The sequence below is a fragment of the Equus przewalskii genome, chromosome 26 (assembly GCF_037783145.1).
Source record: "Equus przewalskii isolate Varuska chromosome 26, EquPr2, whole genome shotgun sequence".
Taxonomy (NCBI): Eukaryota; Metazoa; Chordata; class Mammalia; order Perissodactyla; family Equidae; genus Equus; species Equus przewalskii.
Window position 1 is genome coordinate 10,770,564 of NC_091856.1, and position 26,248 is coordinate 10,796,811.

General features: G+C 37.1%; 1 protein-coding gene across 1 annotated transcript; it reads left to right on the forward strand.

The window, feature by feature from the left end:
- Nucleotides 1-25,425, forward strand: LOC103555528 (olfactory receptor 13C8). The gene is made up of 2 exons (XM_008527148.2): nucleotides 1-390; nucleotides 23,735-25,425. The coding sequence occupies exon 2, from the start codon at nucleotides 23,764-23,766 to the stop codon at nucleotides 24,721-24,723; it is 960 nt and encodes a 319-aa protein (XP_008525370.1). The 5' UTR covers nucleotides 1-390; nucleotides 23,735-23,763; the 3' UTR covers nucleotides 24,724-25,425.
- Nucleotides 25,426-26,248: the final 823 nt, after the last annotated feature.

Sequence of the window (26,248 nt, forward strand, 5' to 3'; positions counted from 1 at the left end):
GGCTGCCGCGCGCCCGGGCCCCGCCCCTCGGCCGCGCGGAGCTTCCGAAACCCGCTGGAGACCGGATGGTGCCTGGACTCTGGCCTATTGTTAATCCGGAGTGGGGCTTCTGCAGTCGGGTCCGCCAGCTGGCACTCAGCAAAAGGCGACTCTCAGAAAGGGGACTGACCTGGCCAAGATCACACTGCAAGCTCGTCTGAGAACTAGGGCGTAGCCCAAGGCTGAATCAAAGGGACTTCTCCCTTTCACATACCCATTGTGATCCGCTTAATAACATTTCTGCCCAGACGCTGCCTCACACCAAAGAAGGGGTGTAGCCGGGGACAGCTGGGCCTCCCCTAAAATCTGAGGGGCTCTGCGTCAGACACGGTCCCCGGACAAGGGCCCGAGGTATGGATTCGCCTCAATGTTCTTTGGCACCTCTAGCCTCAATGTGTCTTTCATGTCCTGTTGAGTACCTATTCCTATTGGAAAAAGCTGGGGGAGGACTGCCTGTGTATCTATATAGGGAGAGCCTTGAATGTCAGGTTGAGTTTAGACTTTGTGTAAGAGACAGTTTGGAGGGGGGGGGGCCCATTCTACCCCCTTACCCCCGCAGCTATGGTGGGGAATATTTGAGAGGGTCCATTGGCTGTCGGAGCTCTCTCTCTCTCTGCCTCCACCTCCACTTCTCTCTCTCTGTTCTTGAATACCATTTTTCTCTCCCCTCCCTTTTTACAAAAGCATAACCGTAAAGTTTTTAAATTCCTTAATATCATTAAATATCCAATAAGTGTTTACATTTTCCTTATTGTCCCATAATTTCCTTTTACAGTTTTTCAAGTTCCAACCAAAATCCATATATTGGAGTTGGTTTGTATGTCTTTTAGGTCTCTTTCTATCCATTCTCTGTCTTTTAAATTTACGAGTGGAAACATGAATAAATTATGATAATCTTTCTAAAACATCTGTCCTGAAGACAGCTCTCTGGCTTCAAACTCTTTGAGAGGCCATCTCTTTTCTTGGAGGATAGAATGAAGTACAATTATTTAACAAGATGTCAGAGGTATTTAGCAATTGGACCCGACCACGTTTTCCAGCTTCCTCTCCACACCCTCCCTGCGTCCCTGCCACCATCCTTTCAGATCATTTTACCTTCTTCCAGAACTTTTAGTTGATTTCACCCCTCTGTCACAACATGTGTCTCCTCTGCCCAGAATTCCCCAATTCCTGTGGTAACTGCTCAGCTGAGGGAAGGGATGGTTGCTCTGGGCCCAGCTGTGCCCTGGAAGCACTGAGCAGGAAATGGGCTCTGTGTAAGATCAACACATCTTGCTTTACCTGGGACTGTCCTGGTCTTAAAACTGAAAGTCCCGGGTCCCAGGAACTTCGTTTGTACCAGGCAAAATGGAACAGTTGGTCTCCTGAGCTCTGTGCACCTCAGGAAATGTCATGAGGGAAGGCTGTAGGGGGCTTCCATGTGGAAAAATGGAGTCATAGGGGTAATAGATACCACTTCCAAGGTAATGCAGTAGATGAACTGATTGCAGTCTTGGTTTTATACATGCTGTGGGTTTTGACAAATGTATGATGACATGTATCCACCAGTATTCTTCTTACTTTTCTAAATGTGGCTATTAGAAAACCTAAACTTATGTATTTGGTTCACTTTGGGGCTCCCATTATATTTCTACCTACATACTGGTGTGATTATCTTTTATTCTAGACAAAGGTTAATGCTTAGAGATCAGTATAGCACTTTTAAAATGCTTCTCACCAATAATTTTGTCCTGAGTGCAAGAGAATCTTTCTGTATTTTAGATTTACAAAACCATCAAATCTTTTGATTCATGTTTATGTGATATCATTTCTCCATCATTTTACTTTTAACATGTTTCTTAATATTTAAAGTAGGTTTCTCTTTTAAAAAAATTTTTTAATTGAGGTCACATTGGTTTATAACATTATATAAATTCACATGTGCATCATTATATTTCAACTTCTGCATAGACTATGTCATGCTCACCACCAAAAGTCTAGTTGCCATCTGTCACCATACACATGTGCCCTTTTACCCCTTTCACCTTCCTACACTTCCCCTCTGGTATCCACCAATCTAAGCTCTATATCTCTGTGTTTGTTGTTGTTGTTTTATCTTCCACACATGAGTGAAATTGTACAGTATTTGACTTTATCCATCTGACTTACTTTGCTTAACATAGCGACCTCAAGGTCCATCCAAAGTGTCGCAAATGGCACACTAGTACTAATACTCAGCCATGAAAAAAGACAAAATTGTACATATATATGTGTGTATATATATACACCACATCTTCTTTATCCACTCATCCATTGAAGGGCATGTAGGTCGTTTCCAAGTCTTGGCTATTGTGAATAATGCTGCAATGAACATAGGGATGCATATATCTCTTTGAATTAGTGTTTCATGTTCTTTGGATAAATACCCAACAGTGGAATAGCTGGATCACATGGTAGTTCTATTCTTAATTTTTTGCGGAATTTCCATACTGGTTTCCATAGTGGGTGCACCAGTTTACATAACCATGAGAACTGTATGTGTGTTCCCTTTTCTCCACATTCTCTCAACACTTGTTATTTCTTGTCTTTTTAATAACAGCCATTCTGATGGGTGTAACGTGATATCACACTGTAGTTTTGATTTGGATTTCCCTAGTAATTAGTGATATTGAACATCTTTTCATGTGCTTGTTGGCCATCTGTATATCTTCTTTGGAAAAATGTCTTTTCAGATCCTCTGCGCATATTTTTAATGGGGTTGTTTGTTTTTTTGTTCTTGAGTTGTATGAATTCTTTGTGTATTTTGGATATTAACCCCTTATTGGATATATGATTTGCAAATATCTTCTCCCAACTGGTAGGTTGTCTTATTTTGTTGATGATTTCCTCTGCTGTGTATAGTAAGTTTCTTGGAGAAATCATATAGTTGGTCACTTTGTTTCTTTTTAATCTAATTGGAGAATATCTGTCTTTTAATTGGAGTGGTTAGATCGCTTAGATTTAATATAATTATTGACATGGTTGAATTTAAATCTACTCTCTTGCTATTTGTTTTCTATTTGTTCTATTTGTTCTTTTTCCCATTTTCCACTTTTCCTCTTTTTCTACCTTCTTTTCAGTAACTGAGTGCTATTTTTATGATTTCGTTTTCTCTTCTCTATTGGCTTGTTAGCTCTACCTCTGTGTTTTACTTTTCAGTAGGTGCTCTAGGGTTCACAGCATACATACATCATTACAGTCCACCTTCAAATAATACTTGTCACCTCATGTAAAATGTAAGAACATGGCAACAGTAACTTTCCACTTTCCTCTCCCATCTTTTGTGCTAAAGTTGCCATACATTTGCTTCTGTGCAGTTAGTATTTTGCTTTAAATAGTGAATTATTTTTTAAAAGAATATAAAAAGTAATTGTAAAATGTCTTTTACATTTACCCACATGTTAAGCATTTCTGATGCTCTTCATTCCTTTACGTGGTTCCAGATTTCTCTCTGGCATCGTTTTTCTACTGCCTGAAGTCCTTCCTTTATTTAACTTATCTTATAATGCCAATCTACTGGCAATAAATGCTCCTAACTTTTGTTTGTCTAAAAACAGTTTTATTTTGTCTTCACTTTTGAAACATACTTTCACCGGATATAGAGCTCTAGGTTGACATAATTTTTTCCTTTTCAACACTTTAAAGATGTCGTTCAATTGTCTTCTGGCTTGCATAATTTATGACAGAGTCTTCTATAATTCTCATCTGCATTTCTCTGGGTTACGTGTCTTTTCCTCTTTGTCTACTTTAGAGATTTTTTTAGGTTTTGTTTTTAAACCACTAGTTTTCAGCAATTTGATTACAATGTGTTTTGGTGTGGTTCTTTTGGCATTCTTCCTGTTTGGGGTCTGTTGAGCCTCTGGGACCTGTGGGGTTGTGTTTCCCTTTCATCAGATTTGGAAAAATTTTGGCCACTAATTCCTCAAAGTTTTTTCTGCCTCCTCTGACCTCTATTTTTGTGATTCTAATTAAGTGTAGTTAGATTGGTCATTTTTTGGTTAGACTGGTTAATTTTTTTGTGTGTGTGTGTCTTTCTTCCTCTCTGTGCTTCATTTTGGATAGATTCTGTTGCTACATATTCAGGTTCACTCTTCTTTCCTCTGCAGTATCTCATCTGCTCTTAATCCTTTCCAGTGTATTTTCATTTCAGGTATATTTTTCATCTATAGAAATTCCTTTTGTGTCTTTTTATATCATCATTAACCTCCTCATTATAGTCATGTTTTCCTTTATATCCTTGCTCATATTATAATAGCTAATTTAATGTCCTTGTCTAATTCTGTCATCTCTGTCATTTCTATGTGTTTCTATTGACTGATTTTTCTCCTGATTATGAGTCATATTCTCCTGCTTCTTTCTATGCTGGGCAAATTTTGATTGCGTGCCATACTTGTGAATTTTATGTTTTGAGTGCCAGCATTTTTTGTGGGTGTGTATTCCTTTCAAGAATGTTACACTTTGTTCTTGCATATGGTTAAGTTACCTGTGGATCTGCTAAGATCATCCATTTGTTTATTCAATATGACCATATTTTCCTTTAAGTACTTTAATATATGTATAACAAGTGCTGTAAAGTCCTTGTCTGCTATTGCCAACATCTGGGTAATCTTGGCAATGATTTCTATTGACTTTTTAATTTAGATAATTGGTTAGATTTTCCACTTTTTTCACATGTCTAGTAAAGTTCCATTTTTTCCTGGACCTAGAACATGCTCCTTACATAAGGGCATGGTCCCCACTCCTAAGGCATCACTGTCACTTCAGCAGAAAAATGGAAACTATAAAAATAGAACCAAATGGAAATTCTAGGCCTATAAGTAAAGTGCAATACGTGGATAAAAAATTCAACACACTAGAAATGGCAGAAGAAAGAATCATTGAACTTGAAGCTAGATCAACAAAAATTGTCCAATCTAAACAACAGGGAGAAGAAGATTGAAAGAAACAGAACAGATCTTCTGTGATGTGTGGGCACATATCAAGAGGCCTTATGCATGTATAATTGGAGTCACAGAAGGAAAGGAGAAAGAATGAGACAGAAAAAAATTGAAAGAATATGGCTGAAATTTCCCAAATTTGGTGGAAAATATCAACATCCAGATCCAAAAAGCTTAGTGTACTCCAAGCAGGATAAATACAAAGAAAACTCCTTTCTTTCACCCTTTACTCCCTACAATCTATTTTCAACAATGCAATTACTGTGATCCTTTTAAAATGTAACTCAGTTTATGTCATTCATCTCTTCAGCACGCCCCCAAAGTCTTCCCATCTTACTCAGTGAAAAAGTTAAATGTATTATAGCTGTTCTCAAGGTCTTTCATCCTTGCCTCCTCCTCTTATTTCTCTGATCTCATTTCCTACTATCTCTGTCTCATTCAGTGACTCCAGCCTCTCTTGCTCTGTGTCTTTCCTTAATTACTCCTTGTACCTCCTACCTCAGGACCCTTGCCCTTGTCATCGCTTCTGCCTGGAATTCTCTTCTTCCAGACAGTTGTACAATTCTCCCTCTTCTTTTTCAGGTCTTAACACAAATGGCCTTCCCCCATTTCCCTACTTAAAATTAGAACCCAACCCAACCCCTGCACACCCTCTTTCACACTTTAATCTTTCAAAAACCGCTATCACCTTCCAACCTCTTATATACATAGATTACTTTCTTGATGTTCATTTTCTGTCTCCCTTCTACATGAGGACAGAGATTTTTCTCTAAGACTATCTTCGTTTCTTGATTGATTCCTGAAACAGAATCTGAATCTCTCTGAGGAAGAGAAACTTTTTGATTAAGAACATGACAGGTTTTGTTGATTTTAACTAACTAGGACTCCCTACATTGTTCCTTTGAATTTATGCATAGTAAATTTCTGAAGTTAATCTTGTTAATCTTTAATAGAAATAATTTTTCTGGCTTTGTTTAGCCTGAATGCATTTCATCACGATGAATTGACCTATCTTGATAAAGAATAGGTTGATTTTGAGTTCTTTAACCAGGACTTTATGGTGTCTGGTTTCATATGTATATAATGGCCAATTTTTTGAAATATTAATTTATATATTTTTTATTCTCAGTAATTCCTTCACTAGAACTAAAACATGAGGGTAAGGCCTTCATTTCTTCAGGGATGATCATTAGAGTAGAAAAGCGGACAAAAAGGACAATTCCAAGCTTTTTGGTTTGGTGAATAAATGAAAAGCAACAGGATATATTGCAGTATTTGAGGAAGTCATGTGGTTTAAAAATAATTCAGCCTGACCTTGTTTTCCCATAAAGACCTGACGTGGCCTATTGAGAATTCATTATACTTCTGTTTTCAACATTTACAATGCCCCAAAGACAAGAATAATGCCCTTAAAGATAGGGATATATCTTCCCCTATATCCCCATTATTTTAAAGGATAAACTTCTCTTCCTAGAAACTAAGGATTAATTACCAACCTGCTGTGCTCACCTTGTTACCAGTGATCTTCTGTAACAGCAAAGCAATCTCTTGACTATTGTAAAAGGGACATTCCAATCACATGTGATAAACGTTCTTTGTTCTAAGATGGTATATAACCACTCTGTACACCCCACTTCTGTGCCCTTCCTTCTTTGGAGATGGAAGGCCTCAGGCTATAGTCCTCAGACCTGGCACATAACAAACTCACCCCAAATTTTGGTTTATAGATTGATTATGGATTCTTTATGTCAACAGGTTTTATAAATAGACATTTTAACTTCCAAGCAGAGATAGTAGCTTTAAGAGCAAAAGCTTTTGAGATATGAGAACCTAGACTGAAAGGCAGAAGCATAAAATATTTGTGTGAACAATATGTGTGGAAGAACACTGTGATCAGTCAGATATAGTCCTTCCTACCCCCATCAGTCCCCAATTTGACTCACTCTGATGGAGGAGGAGGTGAAGTGGTCACTTGTTGGGGATGCAGTGGGGTGGGACACAAAATCCCAGAAAGGCTTTAGAATATGAAATAAGAGGGGATCTGAGCCTCACCCTCCATGGAGCTCAGGGAAGCAATCCACCTCATAAATTTCCCCTGCACTCAGCATGACGCAAGTGTAGAAGAGAAATGCCTGCAAGTATGTCTGACACTGAGCCCCCATCTGGCCAGGCTGATGGGAATATTCTGTCTCAACCAATAAGAGGCATTCTACCCTCCTGGGGATTTCCAAGAGTCAGGAAGCCTCACCCAAGGCCCAGAAAATGATGGACATTTGTTGGTTGCCTTCCCAGGATCCATTGCCTCTCTACTCCTTTCTGAACGAGTCCAGATTTTCCTTTATGTAGCAGCCGCACCTGAGTCGCTAGGTGAGGCTGACCCCCCATCTTCTGTTTCAGAGGAGCCCCCTGCTGGTCTAAGTCAATCTGCATAATGTAATCCTACCTGCCACTAGGATTGGTCAGCAGTTTACATCTGTCGAGTTAGAACAAACCTCAGGACACTTGTTCTCTGGTTGTGGGAACCAGTGGTTTCTATCCCACAGTGAATGGGGAACCTGCAGGCCCAGGGCTGGCAGCAGCCATCTTGTGACCATGAGAAGAGTCAGCCTGAGAACAAAGCTGACACATAGATGAGTCAAGAGTAAAGAGAATCTCGGAGCAAAGGAGCTGGAGCCTGGATAACCACACCCGAGGGTGGCCCTACTTGTGAATAAATCCACATTATTCTTGAACCAGGTTGAATAGAATTTTCTCTTTTGTGCGCTTGAAGGCCTCCTGCCTGATACAGCCTCCAACCCTCCATGCTGTCATGGCTGCTACTGACGGCCTAGAAATCCAAACCCACAAAGTCACAGCCCATCACATCTGTGCCATAACCAGAGAGGAGCAACTTTTACTAATGGCCAATGGTAGCTGTGGAATTAAGGATTATTATAACTCTTTGCTGTCCCCAAAACATTTTTTGGATTTTATTGTAGTTCAGGCACCCCCAGGGGACTGTTTGGAGAGTGTTAATGCTGTGAGTCACGTAGTTCCTGTTGGGAAGAAGAGATTGAGAGCTGCTGCCTTCTAGCGATGTGGTACTCCATGTACCTTGATTGGAGCTGGGATACGGGGAGCAGAGTGCAAACATCTCTGCTTTCTCACAGGTAACTTAATGTATACTTCAAATCTTCAGCACAGTCTTTCTTGTGAATCTGGTGCAGCGCTCAAAATAGCAAAAGATGTTGAATTTTGTATTATAATGATATTCTATGAAAAGTATATTAAAGTCAGTTATGCAGAGGTATTTTTATCCAGAAGACTTCAATGAAAAAGGATGTGAGCGTTCTTGGTTTGCAAAAATCAACCCAAATCTTGCCTGATTCACAAAGTTTCAACACACATTGCTCCTATTAATTAAAATTTTAAAAATAATGTCTTAAGAGAAATTATGACATGAAGATTTGTTCTGCCACATCACCAGCTATGATCTGCTCCAAAAATCTTCCAAAGGGTTATCCCTGGAACTCAAACTACTAAAGTCTCCTGTTGCTGTTAGGGACCTTGCAACTCCCTAAACAATTTAATGTTGTGATTCTGAAACATAAAGAAGTTAAGAAACTTTCCAGTTCTCAAGAGTGTGATTCTCCAAGTTACACTCACTAATTCAAAACACACACAAAAAATAAGTAAAAAGTTTTAAATTATTTCAAGTCATTTAGCCCAGTAAAAGGCCTGATTCTTGAGCAGCATTTGTACAAGCAGAACCGGAGGAGATGATTTGCCTGTTCCATTCCTTCCGTAGATTTCCCTTAAATTACACAGATCGCCCTTGAATTGCAAACATTTCAATTAACAGAACTGTGGCCTCAGAGCTTGCAAAGCGACTATTTTTAGAAATTTCTCCAATTATCTCTTATCTGAATAATAAAAGACAAAACATCCTTAGTGAGCTTTTAAATGGCTGCAAAGTGAAGAGAGAGCCTTGATCAATCAGATAATTTATGACTTTCAAATGTCCCTTGAATAGAATAAACTCAGCACAATATTTATGTTTTTATAAGGATTATATAATAACATCTGAGGGAGTAATGCATTAGAATGAGTGCTGGACGTAAAGTAAAAGAGTTGTGGGTCAAACCTCAGTTCAACTATTGATTAGCCAAGAGCACTTATATAGTTGTGGTATATTAATTGCATTAATGACCTAAATTCTTCACTCCTGTCCAGGCCCACCTACTCTGATTTTGGCCCTCAGCATGTGACTTGATTTGGTCACTGAGCATTAGCAAACATAATGCAAGCAGAGACTTGTAACTCACTTACACAATTAGGTTAGCCCTCTCTTTTCCATCTCTGCTATTTTCATGAGAATATGTCCAAGGCAGGCAACTAGAGGATGAAATGCACGATAAGTAGGACTGAGTCATTCCAGTGCCACAGCCAAGGCCATCCTAGGTGAGCCAGCAGTCAGTCAATCCCCGACAAATGAGTGACCCCAGAAGAAATCAATAAGCCAACTCACAGCCGATTTGAGATGCAAGTATAATCTGGTTGAGATCACCTGTCTCCAGCCCAGATAAGCTGTATCATGTAGACTTTAATAAATGTTTATTTTGGTATCCTAGTGATATTTTATGGTTGTATATTAGGCTGCATCATTGTAGCCAGGTAATTGTGAGGTAGCAATAGATGCTTTCATTACCTATCCAACATTGACTCACCTGGGCATTTATCATTCTTAAAAGAATCACAGTTTTATTCATTTGTCTATCCCATTTTTATCCATAGAACAATATCCTGAGCAGTCCAAGCTTCCTACCTTGTTTTCTAGAAGCCTTACATTTTTTATCTTTCATAGTGAGATATGGAATTAATATAATCCATCTGGAATTAGTTTTCATGTAAAAGATGAGGCAAGGGTCAAGATTTATTTTTTACCATGTGGCTACTATTTGACTCAACATGATTTATTGAAAAGATCCCTTCCCCTCTGCACTGCAGAGTCACTTTTGAGATAAATGAATTGACCGTGTATGTGTGGATCTGTTTTTGGCCCACTGTTCTGTTCCACTGGTCTATGTTTCTATCCTCACACCGATACTACATTGACTTATTAGCTATAGCTCTCTAAGTCTTGATTTCTGATCCTGTACATTTTTTCTTCTTTATGGAAGGTTTGGCTGGTGTTGGCATTCATATATGTTAGCATCTGCTTATCAATTTTCACATTATACCTGCTAGAATTTTGACTGGGATTGCCTGACTCTGCATACCCATTTAGAGAGAACTGACATAATTATATTACTGAATCTTATAATCCGTAGGGAAGACATAGGCTTCCATTTACTTAGGTCTTTAATTTCTCTCAATAATGTTGTATTGGTTTTCCTTGTATAAAAGTCTTGCACATATTATATTAGATTAATTCATATATTTTTATGTTCTCGGTGCTATTACAAATTGTTTGTGCTTTAAATTTCCTTTTCTACTTTTTTGTTAGTGGTATGTAATGATTTTTCTATGCTAAATTTGTATTCAGCAATCTTGCTAAATTCATTTATTAATTCCAATAGTTTGTAGACCATTTGGATTTTCTAGGTACACATAGTGTCATTTATAAATAATGACAGATTTTTTCTTTCTCTCTTATATCATTTGTCATTAATTATAGTATGGATTATGAATTCCAGTATAATATAAGTGAATATAAGCGAAGACAGCATGCATTCTTGTCATCTTTTCTTCATTTATTATAAATACTGATATATATGAGTTTTTATCTAACACTTCACTTTTTGTTTCTTATTTTCCCCAAATGTTCTATGTAATCGTTTGTGTCTCCTTTCTTGCTGTCTTTGGAGCAATTTGTCATTTCCTCTTCATTTTTATTTCTTTACTTTTTTGGGGGGATGCTAACCTTAGAGACAAAACTATATATCCCTGACTTATAAGTTTATAACATATAGATACTTTTATCATTTCCTAGAAAATGCTAAACCTTTGACTCCACTTAACCACTCCTATTAGTTGTGTTATTGTTAGGATAAGTTTTAATTCAACATATAACTTAGAAGCTGAAAACATTGTGATTCTTGTTTGTTATACTTAATATTCATTTAGATTGACCCATATACTTGAGTATCCATCCCTATGCTTATTATTCCTTACTATTTGTTTCTATCTGAGCTCATTTTCTTTCTACCTGAGTAGTTCTCCCTGTAGGATTTCTTTCAAGGCAAGTCTGCTCCAGATGAATGGTGTGTGTGTGTGTAGAGCGAGCTTTGGAAGAAGGGGTCTGGAAATGTTTTCATTTTCGTTTTCATTTTTGAAGGATATTTTCACAGAGTATAGAATTATGTTAGCAATTATTTTCTTTCAATGCTTTAAAAAGCTGTTCTTTATATTCTAGTATCAGTTGTTTCTGCTAAGAAGTCACCTCTAGGCTTGTTGCTGCTTCTTTGTTTTTTCCTTTGGCTGCTTTTGATATTTATCTTTGTTGTTGGTTTCTGAAATTTTATAATGAGGTTCTTAAATGTGGCTCTCTTTTCACTCACCCTTCTTGACATTGTACATCTCCTTGAGTTTGTGGTTTGACGTCTTTCATAAAGTTTGAGAAAATCCTTCAATATTAGCCATGTACTCTTCTACCTCATTTCCTCTTTATCATCTCCCTTGGGATGTTCAGTAATACATATGTTAGACTTTTCCATCATGTCCAATATTGCTTTTAGGGTATTTTCTGTATTTTCCTTCTGTTTTCCACTCCATGTATCTGTCTGGATGTTTTCTACTGATCTATATTCCAGTTGGCTAAGCCTTTCTTCAATGGTATGTAATCTTTCTTCAATGGTCAAATTCATCTATTTAGTTCCTAATTCCAGTTGTATTTTTAAGCTCTATAATTTTTACTTGATTTTTTAAATATAATTTCCAATTTTCCAGTGAATTCCTCTTATTATCTATGTTGAAGGACAAGTTAACATCATTTATTTTAAAATTTCTGTATGATAACTCCTGTATTTGGATCAACCAAGGGTCTTTAAATTGTCTATTTTTATCTCTTGATTCTCTATCTTAGTAAGCTTGGTAAATTTTTTATTAAATGCCAGATATTGTATATGAAAAAATGCAGAATCTCTGGATGATGTCTTATTTATACATAGAAAATTCACTTTGTCTTCTGAAAGAAACCTGGAGTAGGGGAGATTGCCTTACATTAAAGAGGGATGGAGAAAATTGAGACTTGGATTTCAGATTTTGTAAGGCTTAGCCAAAATCTGGTTCATCTCCTTTTTTAGATTTATCCCTCTAGGGTCTGACATGAGACCTCAGAGTTTATATGAGGGAGCTTTCTCGTTAATGGGTATAAGACTGCAATTTTTATCTCATAAGCCCTTGGGACTGCTGATCTCATCTACCATGTCTAGTCTCTTTTTGCACAATTTCCAGGCCTCATACTCTGAACGGCATAAGAATCAGCAAATGCCTCATGTGGAGAACCAATGACAACTATTGGGATCACTTGTCTGTACCTCCCTTCAGTTCAGGACCTTGACCTCCCTTCAGTTCAGAATGCAATGTCTTCACAGGTCCAGAATTCAAGATTTTTCTTCCCTGACCTGTGCGATTGCAAAAACCTATTCTCAATTTTCTGCCTCTTAGCAGCATCCCTCTGCTCAGTTTCTAGCCTGCTAACAGGCACAATGAAGAATCAGTAAATGCCACAAGAGACAAAAAGAAGCAAACATAATGTTTGGCTCACTTAAAGGAGCTTCCCTTCTCTCCAAAATCTTAGTTTCTCATATCCTGACTTCCCTAGAAACAGTATAATTCATTTTTTAAGAAATTATACTATCCAGCTTTTCTAGTTTTCTTAGTGGGACCATTAGCTACTCCACTCAGATATTCAATATTAACTCTTTTTTTTCTACATTTTTTATCTATCTCCCTGCCTAGAGCATAAGCCCTATGAGGGCAAGAATGTCTGTCTTTTGTGTTCACCAATGTGTCATGTGTGCCTGGAAGAGTGTCAAGAAAATATTAGGCACCAGAAAATATACTTGAGTTGAATTGAATATCTTTGTGGACCCAATACATGATCTATTGTAAAAGAAAGATTGCTTCCATCTTACTGCTCTGCAAATATCTACTACTCTAGAGTATACAAGTGTTTACCTCCTTGTGCTACCCTATTCTGCTTACAATAGACATTCTAGATTAGGAAGATATTTTTAACCCTGAGTATAGTTGTTGCAGAGCTCATCAATATTTACTATTACAGTAGAGTATTCAGGATCTGAGAAAAATATGGAAAAATGAGTGAATTTTATTTGAAAAAATTACTTTTGCCTGAAAATGGCTACGGACTCTCTAAAACTAGGTTTTGAATTCCTTGAAAATCAAGATTCCCCTTTTAACACAAACAAACAGATTGCAGAAAACATAAAATGTTTCTAGCTCCAAAATATTATAGCAAATGTAAAGTCCATTTTCTTAGTACTAGGTATAAATGAGCTCCCAGGAATCCCATAAAACATATTTCTAACTATTTTTTATTTTTTTGATTAGGAAGATTGGCCCTGAGCTGACATCTGTTGCCGGTCTTACTCTTTTTGCTTGAGGAATATTGTCGCTGAGCTAACATCTGTGCCAGTCTTCCTCTATTTTTTGTATGTGGGATGCTGCCACAGCATGGCCTGATGAGCAGTGTGTAGGTCTATGCCTGGGATCCAAACCCGCGAACACTGGGCTGCCAAAGCAGAGCATGCAAACTTAACCACTCCACCACCAGGCTGGCCCCTCTAATTATTTTAGTGAGACACAGCAGAGAAAATAAAAATAAGTAAAAAACACCTGGTCACTCTCTGATGTCTAATAAATGTAAAGGAAATTACAAATTTCAAAGTAAATTGTGGAAAACATCATACATAAAGTATCTCTAGATCTGATCTGGCCAATAGATCTGCACTGTGAGCAATTCTGAGACAGAATTACTTGTGTCAAGGTGATGGAGACCCAAGACCTCAGTAGAAAGCTTGACGTATTTTACCACAGGCCAAGGTCAATTGTCCTGAAGATTTTATGTCCCAAGTTACTTTCTGCCTGGGGTCAGGTTAATGGGCCCTCACATATCATACAGTTTGTTTAAAAACTTAAAGTGAAAAAAGTGCACTTGAGGATAAAACTCTTTATTTCCAGAGAAGATGAGAAACTGCTCTGATCTACGCTAACAAGTCAGTATTATTAATGATACGCCGACATCCTTTCTAACTTGTCCAAACATTCAAAAATGAGCACTCCTATGCTCCTCAATAAATATAGGTCTATTAATTTATTAAATTCTAAAAAGTACAGAACTAACATTTGATCCAGCAATCCCACTTCTGGGTATATACTCAAAAGAAATGAAAACAGGATATCGAAATGATATCTGCACTCTCATGTTCATTACAGCATTATTCACAATAGCCAAGATATGGAAACCACCTCAGCATCCATCAATGGGTGAATAGATAAAGGATATGTGGTACACATATACAATGGACTATTATTCATCCATGAGCAAGAAGGAAATCCTGCCATTCAGGATAACATGGATGGACTTTGAGGGCATAATGGTGAGATATGTCAGACATAGAAAGACAAATCCTGTATGATATCACTCATATGTGGAATCTAAAAAATTCAAACTCATAGAAAAGGAGTGGAATGGTGCTTACCAGGGCCTGTGGGGTTGGTCTAAGGGTACACACTTGCAGTTAGATGACGAATAAATTCTGGGGAACTAATGCACAGCATTGTGATTACAGTTAACAATACTGTATTATATACTTGAAAGTTGCTAGGAAGCTAGATCTTAAATGTTCTCACCACACAAAAGAAATGATAATTATGTGATGTGATGGAGGTGTTAACTAATGCTATGGTGGTATTCATATTGTAACATACAAGTGTATCAAATCTACTCAGTGTACACCGTAAGCTTACACAATGTTATATGTCAGTTATACGTCAATAAAAAATGTGGAATGGCACATAAAATATATGGGTTACAAGTTTTTCAAATTGAAGGGACAGAGAAAAAGGTTAGGGAAAAGGACTCAAGCTCTTCCTCCTTTCAGGATCCTTTATTTCTTCAGTGGTCCTTCAGTGAAAAGTAACACTACAAATAATAACTATAAATATTAAAGCAACATATACTTTCAGAATGTACAAAATATAGAGCAGCCTTTGAGGAACTGGATGTATATGGTAAAACTATCCATCTGCCCATAAGTATATATGCTGAGTGTCTTCCACGCTCAAGGCACATCTTGAGATGATGCTGTGACACAGAAAAGTAAACTAGAAAGTTTTCCGCCATTAAGTTTTCAGTCCCTTAAAGGAAACTTGTTGTGTATACATATCACAAGCAATGAATAATATCTTTTGTTTCTCAGTCACTCAGTATTTAAAATGAAGATAATAATAGCATATATCTCAAAAGATTGTAATAAGGATTAGATAAATTAAATACATATAAAGTGCATAGAAAAATACCCCTTCCCCCTCCTCAACTGATATTACATTTTATTATTTGGCAGTAAGTGTCAGATGCCTGAACAGCATAACTTATAGCATTTAGAGTAAACTAAAGAAGAAATATGTAGAATGTTAAGGAGAAACTACCAATTTGAGACATCAAGCTTGTCTGAAAAAGATTTAACAGAAAACTACTGAGAAAAGAAGATTCATTTCTGGGACAAAAGTTGAGCTTGGATGCAGACCTTTGTTATTAATGTCAAAGAGGAATTGTTTTGATAAAGGTTACATTCTATTCCACAGGCTTCAACCCCGACTTGGATCTACAGGGAAAACAAAGCTCGTTTTAATTTTTTATTGACATTTAATTGTCCGTTTGAATTGTTTACATACTTCTAACCGAACTTTCCTGCACTCATTGTGGAGTGCAGCTGCAGTGCTCTAAAAGCTCATCACAGGTTCTTATCAGTGAGAGACGGGGCAGTGCTGCAAATAGATGGCAGGAGCTGGAGTCACAAAAGCTGGATCTGAGATCTCTTTTACCCTCTCGCATGCTGGCTGGACAACTTTTAGCAAAATAGTCAACTTTCAGAATCTCAAGCTGTACATCTAAATAATAGGAATAACTGTACTCGCTCATGGTAGAATTTGGAGAACCAAATTAGATATTTGAGAATACTATGAAAATGAAGGCAATTTATACCACTAATCATGGAGAGTTTTCAGACAGTTATAGGAAAAACACAATACTTATTAAAGACTTTTTTCTGTTTATTTGAGTCTAATTTTCAAATACTGTGGTAATGCAGATGGTGATAAATGTTTGTTATTTGAGTTGCGTTACAACAAGAATATACCAATTACAAGATATAATTGGATCTAACTACATTCTCCCTGGAGTTTGGAAAGTTTTTAATCCTCCGTGTTTACATCCTAACTCTAATTTACTGCAAATATTGGACCCACCCTGACTCGCCCCAAGAAGAATTTAAATCACCTTGCTCTGCTAATGGCTGGTCTTTTGGAGGATGTTTCTGGAACTCGATATTAGAGAAACCCTTAGGTAATGCAAAGCCCCCAAGAATCTATGGGTCTCCTTACCTATTTTTTTCTGAGATTGAGCTAGAAACTTTGGGCCACTGAGTCAGAATATTTTAAATAGACTCATCTATCAATTTCACCTGAGGAAGAAACTATTGGTAAGTCGAAACTTGAAAAAAGTAATTACAGCACCACACTTGCTATCTGAATCTCACTGATATCCCCTCACTGTATCCTGCAAATTATTTCATAAAATAGAGAGCATTTCTTCAGGCTGTAAAGCAAAGCAGTTGTTAAGGAAGAAGAGTGGTCTCAAATCAAGTACAGAAAATCATTCCTCAGGCTCAGAGGTACGTAAATGACGTCATATTCCATCTTCTCTTGTAAATATTGTTTTTCAAATTATGGGTAAGAAACCAATTTTATATGTTTTAACTGCATATATCTAATTTTCTCATCTGTCAAGTTTTCATCATTTAGTTCATAAAGGTTTACATGATATTTTTAGACCATTGCTGGGTAATCTTCACAACAAAGCTCTTAGGTAGGAATTGGCCTCATTTAAAGAAGAGGAAAAAAGGAGGCTCCAAATCTTTGAGTTTAAAGCTAAGTACTGTAAAAGAAAATGCTGTGCTCTTCTGCTACACCTACCTCTTCAAAAGTACACCACAGGCCCTTTATGTCTATCTTATTTTGGTTACTACCGACCTGGATTAATTTTGGCTAACAGAAACGTTCCAGAAAAAATAATCTGAGCATGTGGGGCTGGCCACATGGCCTAGTGGTTAAGTTCAGAGTGCTCTGCTTTAGCTGCCTGGTTCCAGCTCTCTGGCAGAAACCTACATCACTCAACAACAGCCATGCTGTCGGGGCGACCCCCAGACAAAATAGAGGAAGATGGGCACAGATGTTAGCAGGGCGAAACTTCTTCAGCAAAAAAAGAAAGAAAAAAGGCATGAATAGCAAAAAGGTTAGGTTCCTATGACCCCCAGAGCATTGATGGTTTAACTTATTAACTGGGATGTTTTTCTTTTCTTCTGGGTATCTGTAGAAGGATCCTTCACATTTAGAAGTGAAAGAAACTGGAAACCCAGGCAAAATGAAGCAGGTAATATTACCTTTGTTAGTTAATAACTGAAGCAATCAGTTAAGACCTTGCTGTGAAAGACCCAGCAGAACTTTGATCTTCACTTCAAACTGAAGGCAGATACATTGGAGTTTTCACAGGCTATTACAGGACTGAGCTGAGAATCCAGAGGAAATGGGAGGATTGTGTTTTTGTCAAGGGAAATAAAACTTTTTGATACCAATTTGACCTAAAATGAAGATTTGTGTGTCTAATTCTAAGAGAAGATAAATTCTGAGTCAGGTTCTCTACAAGCTAGCGGAGGAGCCAATAATTGCCCTGAAGAACAATGATTACAGACCCACCACGCACGAGTCACAGTTCAATGCTAGTGAGAAAAGTACATGATCCTGAAGATCCCCTACATTAATCTTTTTTCTGTGTCTTCATCCTTAATATCCTCTGGTCACAACTCCAAAGGTTCCCAACTGCCTACAGATAGAATAGAAGAAATTGTAATTCCTTAATACTACATTTAATATACCTCACAAACTGGCAAATATTTGTTCCTCTTTTTTTTTCTTTTTCTGACTATTGCACCTCTATACATTGTTTTCTCGTCCAGAAGCCCCACTGATGCATTTTCGCCCCAGCCCATTACTTAAGACTATTCGCCTTCAGCTCATTATGGCCAGGTTCAATCGACGCTAAGACATCTTGTCCTAGCCCTCTCTCAGATCATCTCCCCTTCTTTGAAGTCTGTTTGTACTTACTCCTGGAGTTTGAAAAAACGTGTGTAGTGATTCAAAGGCTTACCCCAAGGGAAGCTGGCTGGTTTCCTGCCAACAGACCTTGTCACACAGCAATATTGTGTTGTTTTCTTTTTTACCAAGGTCTGCATTCTGTTCCTTAGCCTCAGAGACTCAAAATTGATTTGTTAAAACAACAAGAGCCTGGATCTCATTCACAGGGATTGATACTACTATGAAGCAGACTGCCATGCTTTCCAGTGAGAAACAGAAAGGGCATTGGGAAGCAGCCACTTAATTCCTCTGCTCAGTCCATTGCTTCTTTCTATGCAAGTGACCTGCATGCTGGCTTCTCATCAGAAGGGGAAAACTGGGTCAAATCAAAGGGCTTACTTATATGAAGAGCATATTTAGTGGAATCGGGATAATAGGAACGCCAGATTCATCTGTCCCTACATTAAGGATAACCTTTCCAATGGGACCACAAGGCTTGAAATCTCTTGGATGAGCACTGCCTCTCATTGACCCCAGGAATTTCCTTTCATTCTCCATTGCTGACCAACCACTTTGTGACTGACATTTTTTTTCTTTAAATAGATTTAAGACTATATTTTTTAAAATGTCTGGTCTAACTAAGGTTTAACCCATTTTTTTCGTTTAAGTGCCTTAATTTTTTTCCTCCAAACCATTATGTGTTGTTTTTATTGTGTCAGGAGCCAATTTTCCTCTTTTTTACATTTATGATAGTCCTTTCTATTAAGCTACATTTCTGATTAGAGCTCCTTCATTGGAATATGCCTTATATTGCTCTCTATGATTTTCATATTTTTTTTTTATTGTGGCAACATTGGTTTATAACATCATGTAAATTTCAGGTGTACATCAGTATATTTTGATTCTGGTGTAGATTACGTCGTGTTCACCACCTACAGACTAATTACAACCCATCACCACACACATGTGCCACACAACCTTTTGCTCTCCTTCCTCTCTAGTAACCACCAATCCAGTCTCTGTTTCTATCTGCTTGTTTGTCTTTGTTTTTATCTTCTACTTATGAGTGAGATCATATGGCATTTGACTTTCTCCCTCTGACTTATTTCACTTAGCATAATACCCTCAAGGTCCATCCCTGTAGTGATAAGAAACGAAATCCAGCCATTTGTGACAAGAAATGATGAAATCTGGCCATTTCCATGTTTTTATTTGTCTGTTTCCTTTTAATCTTAGACTTTAATTAATCATGCTCCTCTGCATTTTATTTTATATTCCTCTGTGCTTTATTTTCCTCATTCCCTGAAAAGCCACCTGTAGTCTGTCATAATCACTGATTCCACTAAATTTCCCTCCCCAACCCATAATTGTGTGTTTGATTTGTCCTTAAAAATACATGAACCCTTGTAAAATATGTATTTTAATTTTGTATATAAATTTTATTGTGCTATAAATCACAATATTGTTTACTTTTTCCACAGTTTTTCAGAGATCTATTTAGGTTGCTGTATGGACATCTAGTTCATTTGCTTCTCGCTTCTGCAATTTTTTTGTAATGCACGTTCACATGTGGTAGAACCATTCTCCTGATGATGGATATCCAGGTTGCCTCCAACCTCCATTTGCCACAAACAATGCAATGATAACCATCCTCATGCTTGTCCCCTTATAGTCCTGAGCAAGAACTTATCTAGGACATACTCCCAGAACTGGAATCACTGGGTTCTACCCAATTTTAATACAGCCAAGGAGTTTTCCAGTATACCAGTGCACACTCCAACCAGAATTCTACCTCCCCACATGCTTACCAACATTTGGTATCATCTACTTTTCTAATGAAGATGATGATATCTCGTGGCTATTTTAATGAGTATTTTTTTTATTTTGAACATTTAATGAGCATTTTTCAGATTTTTTAAGTGTGAGAATCTCTCCATATACTTGTCAGCCATTTAGGAAAACCCTACTATGAATCACTGATTCATATCCTCTGACCCACTTTCTATTGTTTTAAATCGTCATGTCTTAAAATTTTTTTTCCTCCAAGTTGACAAGGTTTTCTATATTGTCTTTTATTAATTATATAATTTCCTTTTTTCACATGTAAATTGTTAATCCATTTTGTTTATCCCTTTATGTATGGTAATCTAAGGATCTAATATTATCTTTTTTTTCATGTATAAAGACACTTTCCTAACATGCTCTACTAAGCTGTCATTTCCACATTGCTCTGGGGTGATATAATTTTACGATATATCAAATTACCATATAAACATGTGTCTATATCTGAGATCTCTTTTCTTTTCCATTGGACTATTTAAACTTCCCTGAACCATTATCATAATAATTTTATTACTGTCATTTTGTGGCTGTTTCAAATATGGATGCTTCTCTTATTTTAGTTTTATAAAATTAACCATGCAAGTTGCGTACTTTCATTCTTCCATATAAACTTTAGATGAGTACTCATATTCATTTAAAAAATCCAAATAAAAATTTTAATTTATTTAGTTGAATTATTGAGTTATTTAGGGGAAAAATGGCAGCCTTATATTTTTATCCCATCTATTTGTATGTTGTACCTTTTAAATTACTGATATTCTGTTAAGCTGCTTATTTTAATTTTTAAATGATTTCTGTAAAGGTCTCATGCATGCTTTGTTAGGATAAAACTCAGAGACATTTTATTTTTGTTATATTTATTTCTATTACGTTTGCTAATCATTTATTGCTAATATAAAGAGAACTATTGATTTTCCCTTGATCTTACATCCAAAAGTCTTACTAATTTTTCTCATCAGGTCTTATAAATTTTTCAGTCTCTTTCTATTGCTACTTCTGCCATTTTCTTGTGTTATGCTTTTGACCAGGACTACCAAGTCAATGTCAAACCGTAGCTGTAAGAGTGGGCATCCTTATCTTAGTCTAGATCTTAATGAGAATGTATATACTTTCTCTATTAATTATTAGTGAATAGTAATTTGCTATAGGTTTTTGGTATATAGTTTCCTTTCAAGATTAGGAAGTTATCTTCACTTTGTGGACATCAAATAGGTTATATTAAACTTATGAATTGACCTTCACCAAATTTATTTCCTACATCTCTTAAAATAATTAATTTTTATTTTCTTGCTTTACTGGTGATGTTTACCAAATGTTTACAGAAGGATAATCCATATGTTATACAATAATAGCTATTACGTCCTTGGATTGTTATGAATAAAAGCATTTAAAATATACCCGGCATACAGTAATCAATACATATATTGCTATTATTATGGTTGCTAATAAAATTATTAAAAATGCATATTATTAATATTATTTCTTACTTATTGTATTGGTGGTTTTCAAACTGTATCACTTGGAATCCTCTAACAACTGAATTGAGGGAGGAAGAGTGAATAAGGTGCTAAAGGGAAATGCTTTTTCCTTCCCTGCAAACCCGGGTAACTTCAACCAGAGAAACTGTCTTTTTGTTTGTTTTATATATTATGCTTCTGTGTAAATTTTATTGGCTAAAAAACAGTGGTTGAATATCACTGGTTTAGTTAAATGCATACATTTTGAATAAAAGCACTGTTATTACAGTTGGCCCCTAAATGATAATTCTTGCATGAGGTGAAAATAAACAAATTAGGTGTATCCTACAATACACAACATTACATCTCTCTATTCATGATAAAAATAGCTTTGTAAATACTTTCAAGTCATTTCTGTTAAAAAAGCACATTTATTAAATACCTACTGCCTCATTGTATTGATAAACAAATGGCAAGCAATAGGATATACTGGAGTATACAAGGAAGCCATTTGGTGTAAACCTAATTCGGCCTGACCTTGTTTTTCCAAAAGGGTCTAACGTGCATTGTATATTTGCATTGATATAGATTATGCATTGTATATCTTCTTGAAGCATTTACTATGTCCCAAAGACAAGAACAAATGGCCTTAAGATAAAGATGCAACGTCCCCCACACTGGCTTTTCTTTAAGAATAAGCATCTCTCCCTAGGCTAGGAAATGATTGCTGAGCCCATCCTGTGACCACCCAGCTTGAGACAACAGATGGGCTACCTGTTGTGTCCACTGAGACAGCAGATCTACTACCTGCTATGTCCATCAATCACTGTGCCGACAGGGCAATCTCGTGACTATTGTAAAAGGGACATTTGAATCATATGTGATACATGCCCTTTGACAGTATATAACCCCTCTGTACACCCCCACTTCTTTGGTGCCCTTCTTTCCTTGGGGAAGGAAGGCCCAAGGCTAGGTTAGTCCACAGATCTGTCTCATAATAAACTCATCCCAATTTTGATTTATAGATTCATTATGGATTATTTTTGTCGACAATATTGAGGTAGATGCTGGAGTAATATAAAGATATGTCCCGGCAGTGAGGCTACTGTCCTCAATGAGGCTATATGCAAATAGGTAATGACTGCATATACCACCAGCAGACCACACTGAGCTCCAAAAAGAGACTCAACCACACAGACTGTCTTATGACTTGTTGGGTGCTAGACATTTTTGCCTTCATGGGCCCTTTCTTCCAATAAATAATGTTAAAAGTTATATTTTACATCTGCATTGGTATAAAGACATATATGTTAATATTATGTATCAAAACTTAAAAATTCATTGTTTTAATTGTATTTTAAAAGAAATAAAAACATTTTCGTAGGCTCCTAACAGTATAGTAGGCTTACTGGGACTAGTGGATGTCAGCCCTACAGCCAGGGATGAAGAATTCACATACATACACAATTCTGTCAGGTAATATAAATGATGCAAAGTAACTGAGAAAAACATGTTAACTGGCAACTAATATTCATGCCCAGTGACAAGGAGATAAGAGAGAGAGGAGGGCACTCTGGTAGAATGGAGAACATGCTTCAAATTCAATGGGTCACTGGTAACTGAGCTCCATGATGGACATGGGTCCAATGTTTTCAAATATTGTAATTTATTTGAAGACAAGGTGAAAGTATAGATTTTTATCCCATTTCTCCTGTTTCTGAAATGTTGACCTCTAATTCAAATTTAAAATATGGTGCAGGAGTCACTGCCAAACAAAGCCCATCTTTCTGCTGCCTCCAGGCTCTGGGGCACTGATTTGCAGTCAATGTGTTAAGAGGCAGAACTAGTAGGAATGGTAATAAACTGGTTTAGGATCCAAATGTCCTATAATCAAATATCTTCTCTCTTAACCCTGAGAAAATCAGGTTAGGATTCCTGCTCTTCTGGCCTGGATTCACAGTAAAAAATTTGTCTCAGAGTTGTATTGTTGCATCCAAATAGAGAACTACAGTAACACAGAAGATAATTCTTAAAAATGAGATCTTGAGACACCATATTAACAAATTTCTGTTCTATCATCTGCAGAGTGCTGTTGGAGAAAGGACGTATGCAATATGGGGAGGACCAATGACTCCATGTTGACAGAATTTCTCCTGGTTGGGCTTTCTGCCCACCCAAAGCTCCAGACAGTTTTCTTCGCACTAGTTTTGTGGATGTACCTGATGATCCTGCTGGGAAATGGAATCCTCATCTCAGTAATCATCTATGATTCTCACTTGCACACCCCCATGTATTTCTTCCTCTGTAATCTTTCCTTCCTGGACATTTGCTACACAAGTTCCTCTGTCCCACTAATTCTTGACAGCTTCCTGACAGTAAGGAAAAGAGTTTCCTTTTCTGGGTGCATGATGCAAATGTTTCTCTCCTTTGCCATGGGGGCCACAGAGTGCGTGCTTCTAGGCATGATGGCACTTGACCGCTATGTGGCCATCTGCTACCCACTGAGATACCCTGCCATCATGAGGAAAGGTGCCTACGTGCCCATGGCAGCTGGATCCTGGGTTTCTGGGCTTGTGGATTCAGTGGTACAGACATCTCTCGCAATGCAATTACCATTCTGTGCTAACAATGTCATTAACCACTTTGTCTGTGAAATTCTGGCTATCCTAAAACTGGCCTGTGCTGATATTGCAATCAATGTGATCAGCATGGCAGTGTCAAATCTGGTTGTTCTGGTTATTCCATTGCTGGTAATTTCCATCTCTTACATTTTTATTATTGCTACTATTCTTAGGATCCCTTCCACTGAAGGAAAACGTAAAGCATTCTCCACCTGCTCAGCCCACTCGACAGTGGTGATTATTTTCTATGGAACCATCTTCTTCATGTACGCAAAGCCCAAGTCTAAAAGCTCTGTTGGTCCAGTTAATCAAGACGTTGTTGAGGCCCTCATCTCCCTCTTGTATGGAGTGATGACCCCCATGCTCAATCCTCTCATCTATAGTCTGAGGAACAAGGATGTGAAGACTGCTGTGAAGACCATGCTGGGTAGGAAAAACTCAGATGGAGTATGAATACTGATTTACACTAGGTGACTCAGTATAAAAAGTTTCTGCAGACATGAAATTCAAATAGAGAAAATCACCATACAAAAACAAATTCACCATGTGTCACTCAAAACTATATACAGAAATATTTTGGTGGTGGTTGTTACTATTAGTTTTGTTCTAATTGCAGAAATAAAACATGCTCATGATTTAAAAAAATACTATTATGGAAATGTAAAAAATTGAAAATTTCTTAGGAAGTCACAGCAAAGCATAAGCACGCTTAAACCTTTAGAAAATAATAAAGGCAAATGGTGTTCCAAAAAGCACTTTGTCACCTAAAATAAGTACATTATTAATAAATCATTCAAAGCTATTATTGATCTGCATATGACATACTGTATATTCATTTTTAACTTGTTCTTTTATTTACTGTTTGTGTTCACCACACGCATAAGCGCTGTGGGAGCAGACTTGTGTATTTATTACCTTACAACGTCCCAAAGTTCTAGAATAGAAGATGACACATAGTAGATGCTGAATAAATATATTTTGAACAAATAAATGAACTTCAGTATCTATAAAAGTAGAAATGTATGTCTATCATATCTGAGGTAACAAAGATTATTCAAAAAGAAATTTGATTCAATGTAATATTTTCTAAGTAAACTACATAAGCATTTTGTGATATGAGCTCCCCTAATAAAGTACTTATCTTTTCTTTTTTTATGTGATGTGTGTTATATTGTAGAGGAACAGCTGCCACAATTTTCCTGGATTTCGTACATAATGTGACTACGGTAGCTGAAAAGTGCCCTAGTCATGCACCCTAAGTTTTAACCTAATAAAATGGTGGTGGCATGGTAACAGAGAACTCCTCTAGAACTTTGAGATCAGGTTGGAATGAGGACATCTTTCCTGATTTGGACCATACATCTCCTAATCAGTAGGAGAACTAAACAGAACTGGTAACTGAGAAAAGTTGCAATCAGAGGATAAGAAGTGGCAAAAGAGAAAGAGTCAAGTTGTTCAGTGAACTGAGGAGCTTCAGGGTTTGGAGCCCTGGGGGACAAGACAAAGATGGCACAAAACTGAGATGATCTCTATTGTGTGAAGAGTGTAGCCATGTGGAGCAGCGTCAACATGAGGAATAGAAGCCCCATTTCCATTGAAGGAACTTAGTTAGATATGTGAATAGAGGGAAGCATTCCTTTTTTCCAGCCTTTTGAGGAGTCTACGAGAGTTGAAATATAGAACACAAATCTAAAGTAAAACAACACAGCTGCTTCCAAATTGTAAAAGTAAGCCCATAATATCTTCCTTTCTTGTTAACAGGTAATTATGGTTTCTTCATAAGATTAAAAAAGTTAACTCATCCATAGCACTAAATAGTGCCGAGGACATCCTAAATGTCCAATAAACATTGGTTGTTTTTTTATTATTAACATTAGGTGTACTTTAATAGGTCATGATACTTGGAGTAGGCCCAAGATTTTCATCCTTATGTTTTTTGTTTTGTTTTGTTTTGTTTTTTTGAGGAAGATCAGCCCTG

Excerpts from the sequence above, each read along its gene's own strand:
- LOC103555528 (XM_008527148.2), top strand. The coding sequence starts at position 23,764 with ATGGGGAGGACCAATGACTCCATGTTGACAGAATTTCTCCTGGTTGGG.